The sequence below is a fragment of the Cyprinodon variegatus genome, unplaced genomic scaffold (assembly GCF_000732505.1).
Source record: "Cyprinodon variegatus isolate N-32 unplaced genomic scaffold, C_variegatus-1.0 Scaffold1338, whole genome shotgun sequence".
NCBI classification, from domain to species: domain Eukaryota; kingdom Metazoa; phylum Chordata; class Actinopteri; order Cyprinodontiformes; family Cyprinodontidae; genus Cyprinodon; species Cyprinodon variegatus.
Genome location: NW_015151791.1, coordinates 55,183 through 60,681, shown reverse-complemented (window position 1 = coordinate 60,681; position 5,499 = coordinate 55,183). Strand labels below are relative to the sequence as shown.

The window sequence follows — 5,499 nt, the reverse complement described above, 5'->3', positions numbered from 1 at the left end:
CTGCGTGTCCCGTGACATCATCAATGACCCCTCACCCCCCCCCCATGGACTGTTCTCTGGGAAGAGGCTTCATTCAATGCAGGACCAGCGGGTTCTGCAGCAGAACCCTTTAGAACCTCTGAAGAACGACTCCATCTTTAACGAACCAACATTTTATTTGTGTTTTCAAACAAAGAATAAAAAGAACATTTTTCTGCTTAAGTTTAAACGCTGATAATCCATCAGAAGGTCCAAATGGACCCGGTTGGAGAACCCTGGCTTAGATGGTTCTGCTGCTCCGGCATCAGAGCCGCCGGTTGATGATGGATTCTGAGTCCAAGCTATCAGAACCGCTCATGTTGGACCTGTGATCAGACGGATCACTGAAGTTCTGATGAGTCGGTTTTCTTCACCAGCTGCTTTTCCCTTCGTTTGTTTCCCGTTTAGTCCACTTCCTCCGACCCACTTCCAGCTTCAGGCGCAGCCTCGATGGGTTCTGGATCTCTGGGAGACTCCGGCTGATCCAACGGTTCTGGCTGAGGCTCCTCCATGGGTTCCTCAGCTGGTTCTGGAGCCGGTGTGGGTTCCTCCGCATCCTTGGTCAGATCGTCCTGCAGAGAAGAAAACAGAGTGGAAAGAAACCGGACCCTCTAGAACCTGGGCGGGTTCTGGTCTCACAGGACGGTGGGACCAGAACCTGGGCGGGTTCTGGTCTGACCAGAGGCGGGTTCTGCCTGATCCACATCAGTCGGGCTTCTCTTCATCACCCCGTCTCACACAGAAGCTAAACCATCATCATCATCATCATCATCAGCCTGGCGGCGTTTCTGTCTGCTTAACAGCTGCTGCAGCAACTCCATTTCAGAGGCGGGGCTTACAGCTCTGACATCATCAAGTTAGAACCAATCAGGTAACTTCAGATGGAAAATCAGAGGGTGGTTCTGGTTATGCTAGCACACAAGCACTGCTGCATTATGGGTAATTCTGGAGCTGCAGCTTAAAGTCCCGCCCCCTGTACTGTGATTGGTCCAGCCTGATCTGGGCGGAGTAAACGGCGACTGGATGATTGATGAATTGACCCGGAGACGCCGATCAGTTCTGATCAGGACTAAAAACTCCCCAAACCTCAGATCCAGATCAACCAAAGCTGAACCTCAGCAGAACCGTCTCGGTTCTACAGACGGGCCAAACAGAACTTCCAGCTCGGACCGCAGAGATCTCAGCTTCTGGTCTCTGAGGTCGGACCTCAGGCCTGAAGGCTGACCTCGGGTCGGGTCCTACAGTCAGTTTGTAGACGGTCCGTTTTCTGGACAATCTGCAGAACCTACCTGGGAAACAGAGTCCAGAGTTCCATCCAGGCTCGTTGGCTCCGCCTCTTCCTGCTCCATGGGTTCCTCTTCCTCCTTTAGAAGAACCGCTTCCTGCTGATGGCGAGGATCCGGCTCGCCGGGCTCCATGACAGGAGTTTCTGGATTTGGAGCCGGTTCCGACTGGAACATTAGAAGAAATGAGCGAAGAGCAGAAACCTCCGGCTGCTTATCAGAGCGGGTCGGACAGAACCAACTCACCTCCTGCTCCAGGACGGCCTCCGCCGCCTTGGGTTCTGGTTTCTTATGGGCTTCCAGAACCGCCATGATGGAGGTCGGGATGTGAGCTTGCTGTTAGAGACAACAGGATGGTCAGGACCAGGAACAGCGCCAGGCGGGGGCAGCGGTCAGGTCCGAGTCTCACCTGATGCGGCGTGAAGGACAGGACGTGCTGCAGGAGCGGCGTCCTCATCTCGGGGCAACGCTCGAAGACGGCGCTCAGCTGCGGCGGCGGCAGCTGAAGCAACACGCTGTAGGACTGAGGCTTGGTCCTCTGGCAGCACTTCACGAAGCCCTCCCACACCTTGGGATACTTCCACACCTGTAGGACAGGAGGACACGCTTAGGACGAGCTGCGGGACGCCCTGAGGACGAGCTGCGGGACGCCCGGAGGACGAGCTAAGGGACGAGCTGCGGGACGCCCGGAGGACGAGCTGCGGGACGCCCGGAGGACGAGCTGCGGGACGCCCGGAGGACGAGCTGCGGGACGCCCGGAGGACGACCGGCGGGACGCCCGGAGGACGAGCTGCGGGACGCCCGGAGGACGACCTGCGGGACGCCCGGCGGGACGCCCGGCGGGACGTCTGGAGAAGGACTAGTGCCTGAAGAGACGATGCAGACCTGCTTGACGATGAGGCGGGACAGGATGTTCATGACGAAGCCGCCCAGGCGGGGGTACATGGTGAGGGACTGGATGACGGTGCGCATGAGCAGCATGGGGAGCGGACTGTGCTCCATCAGCTGCTGCATCACCACGGCCAGAACCTCTGAGGTGTAGACGTTCTTCTCAGCAAAGCACAGGTTGGTGGCTGAAAGCAGAAGGAAACATCTGGCTGAGATCTACAGCTGAGTTACTGAGAAACGCTGACATCTAGTGGTGACGCTTCAAACTGCAGCTTCTAGGTTCCCTTCTTCTCCTCAGTCAGAGTTCGGTTCTGACCTCTAAAAACTCTATGTTCCCTCTCCAGCTGGATCCTGCTTGGTGGTTCTGAGCAGGATCAGAACCCAGACCGATCTCTGGGGTCGGTTCTTAGCTGGGACCAGTGACGTCCAGTTGGGCTCAGCGGCGCCGCCCACTGGAGGAACACTGACCTTTGATGATGGACTTCATGTCACACTTGGTGGAGTCGATGTTGTGCAGAGCAATGAGCAGGTCTCCTGGAGTCAGAGGAGAAACCGAGGAGCTTCCCTCACCTGTGGAGAATCCATCAAGGAGCAGAGGACTTTAGTGGGGGGGTGGGGCAGCACAGGCTCCCCCTAGTGGCTGATTTTATTGATTGATTGAAGATTGATCTGATTAAAACTAAGATCACTGGCACCAATCTGAATATCATTGGTTTAGAAAAGCTTCAACATTTTGGAGGAATTAGAGGAAAAAGGACTGAGCTGGTTTACTGTTAGCGTTTCTAACATAGAAAGTGTTTATAGATCCGTGATTCTAGTTTGTGGGCCTCAGCATCATGGACTACCTGCTCAGTGACTGATTGCTTTAGAGTCAGTATCTCATCTCTGCAGCTGCTCATCAAGTAAAGTCAATGACTGGATGATCTGGTTGATCTGGATCTATAAAATGAGCTGAGATGAATCAGAGCTATAGAACCAGAGCGAGTAGAAGTGAAGAGGCGTCCTTACTGTGCTGAGTTCCCAGCAGTCTGTTGAAGACCTCCTTCACCACGATGGGGTTCAGCTTGATGAGTTTAGGCAGAGCCTGGATCACTTCACTCTGAGACAAACAGAACCAGTCCATCAGAACCAGAACCAGCAGCCGGACCCAGAAATCCACCGAACAGAACCTGACCTTCTCCAGCCCGTTGATGACCGGGATCAGGAAACGCACATCAGGAACCCGTTTATGGTAGAGGTCTCTGACCCGCTCCACCAGCTCCGGAGACGGAGGCACTGCAGACAGGAAGCACACAGAGGCCGGTCAGAACCAGTGATTGTCCTGCCGGGTCCGGGTCGGGTCGGGCCGGGTGGGTTCTACCTTTGTCGGTCAGAATGTGCAGACAGCGGGTCACCAGAGTCTCGGCTCCTTTGGGGCAGTTCTCCACCAGGAGCAGCAGCTCAGGAGAGTTCATGCCCATTCCTCGGATCTGCAAAGAGAACCAGAACACATCAACCCGCCGGGTCCCGTTCCACAGGAACCTGGACCGGACCGCCCCGACCACCACCAGAACCAATCAGAACCAGCAGGGGGAGCTCCAGCCGAGGCTCTCGCTCTGCTAGCTGCTCCATCTTCACCGACGGTGGTCAAACAAAACAAGGAACCAAACAGGAAACCCAGCATCATGGAACTGGGTCCAGAACCTTCACCTGGACCCCAGCATCATGGAACTGGGTCCAGAACCTTCACCTGGACCCCAGCATCATGGAACTGGGTCAGACTGGAGGTTCTGGGATAGAAACCGGACCGGCAGCGCCTCCTGGTGCTGGAATCTTCTAGAACTCACGGGCTGCTCGATGGCGCGGAGGACGCTGCGCTTGATGTCTGCGATGGCCTCGGTGTAGACGGACGCCAGCTCGTGGACCAGCCGGTGGTTCAGAGGGAGCAGGGACAGGTAGAGGAAGAGACACTGTCTCACCGTGTCCTCCGTCCACGGAGCCGCCACCTCTGCAGACACAATCACACGTCAGCTTCCTGCAGCCGCCCGGCGGGTCTGAGGACACGGAACAGAACCTGTGTCTTTGTCGGCTCCAAACAGCAGAGACGGCGGGTTTGGGTGAACGAGGAGCTGCAGGTAGTTCAGGGCAAACTTCTCAATGTAGTCCCTCAGGTGGTCCTTCTCATACATCCGCTTCAGGAAGGACAGGGCGGTGCTGCGGACCTGGAGGACAGACGCGGGACGGTTCAAAGACGGGACCAGGTCGGTTTAATGGAAGCGCCGCCAGCAGCCTCACCTTCTCCTTCTCATGTGAGCTCAGGTCCAGAAGAACATGGAGGTACTGGAACTGTCTGGACGGCCTCTTCACGATGAGCTCCTTCAGCGTCGTCATGCCCAGATAGACCCGCGACTGAGAGAGAGGTCAGAGGTCAGCGGACATCCTGGGGGACACCATGGAAGAGACGGCGTTCCGTTACCTCGTCCTCGCAGTACCGCCGAATCACGTCCAGCGCCGACTCGGTGATGATGGGCGCCTCCAGGACCAGCTTAGTGAAGAGTCTGGGAGAGAAACAGAGGTCAGAGTTCACCCAGGCAGTCCTCCACCCGACCACAGGGGGCAGCGTCCAGATAAGAGGAGCAAACAAAGAGGCTGAGGAAGGAAGGAGCAAAGGAAGGACAGAGGGGAGGCAGAGGAGGTGTGGTCCTCACCCGTCCCTCTGCTCGGGCTTCTCCTGCAGACCCGACAGCAGCGTGTAGAGGCAGTGGTCGTAGCTGTCCAGCAGGCCGGCGGGCAGCTGGCTCAGGTAGGTGTTGTACTCCTGGTAGAGCAGGGAGAAGGCCAGCTCGCTCCTGGTCCGGATGTCCTCCAGAACGTACTCCAGGACGTCCTCCTTCATCACGCCCTCGAACTGGGTCACCAGCCTGGAGAGGAGCTTCACTCGGACCTGCAGCAAAGAGCGACCGACATCCGTCCTGAAGGAGGCGCCATGGAAGGCCTGATTCTACAGCTGGCCATCCTAGAACTACATCAACCAGAAGCCCACCCGTCCCAGAGGTCCTTACGTGGGACATCCCGCTCTGCGTGATGGCCTTCTCCGACTGGAGGATCCGCTTCACCGCTTTGGACGACAGAAGCCCGATCTGGGAGTCCGACAAAGGCTGGACCACGTCGGCGAGTCGGAACACCTTCTTCCTCCCGACGGTACCGGTGCTCCTGCAGGAGAACCAGGAGGGTGAGCGAGGTTCTGGAGGAGAACCACGAGGGTGAGGGAGGTTCTGGGGGAGAACCAGGAGGGTGAGCGAGGTTCTGGAGGAGAACCACGAGGGTGAGG

The 5,499-nt window shown here is 57.0% G+C and overlaps 1 protein-coding gene across 1 annotated transcript in view; it reads right to left on the bottom strand.

Moving 5' to 3' along the window:
- Positions 1-133: 133 nt before the first annotated feature.
- Positions 134-5,499, bottom strand: part of sympk (symplekin) — an 11,069-nt gene continuing 5,703 nt past the window's right edge. Inside the window, 14 exon segments of the mRNA XM_015402355.1 lie at positions 134-590; positions 1,308-1,637; positions 1,711-1,887; positions 2,187-2,374; positions 2,658-2,759; positions 3,198-3,288; positions 3,364-3,464; positions 3,550-3,658; positions 4,016-4,176; positions 4,243-4,390; positions 4,464-4,577; positions 4,645-4,726; positions 4,877-5,112; positions 5,231-5,474. Coding sequence (XP_015257841.1) covers positions 423-590; positions 1,308-1,637; positions 1,711-1,887; positions 2,187-2,374; positions 2,658-2,759; positions 3,198-3,288; positions 3,364-3,464; positions 3,550-3,658; positions 4,016-4,176; positions 4,243-4,390; positions 4,464-4,577; positions 4,645-4,726; positions 4,877-5,112; positions 5,231-5,474 — 2,251 coding nt within the window. The 3' untranslated portion in view covers positions 134-422.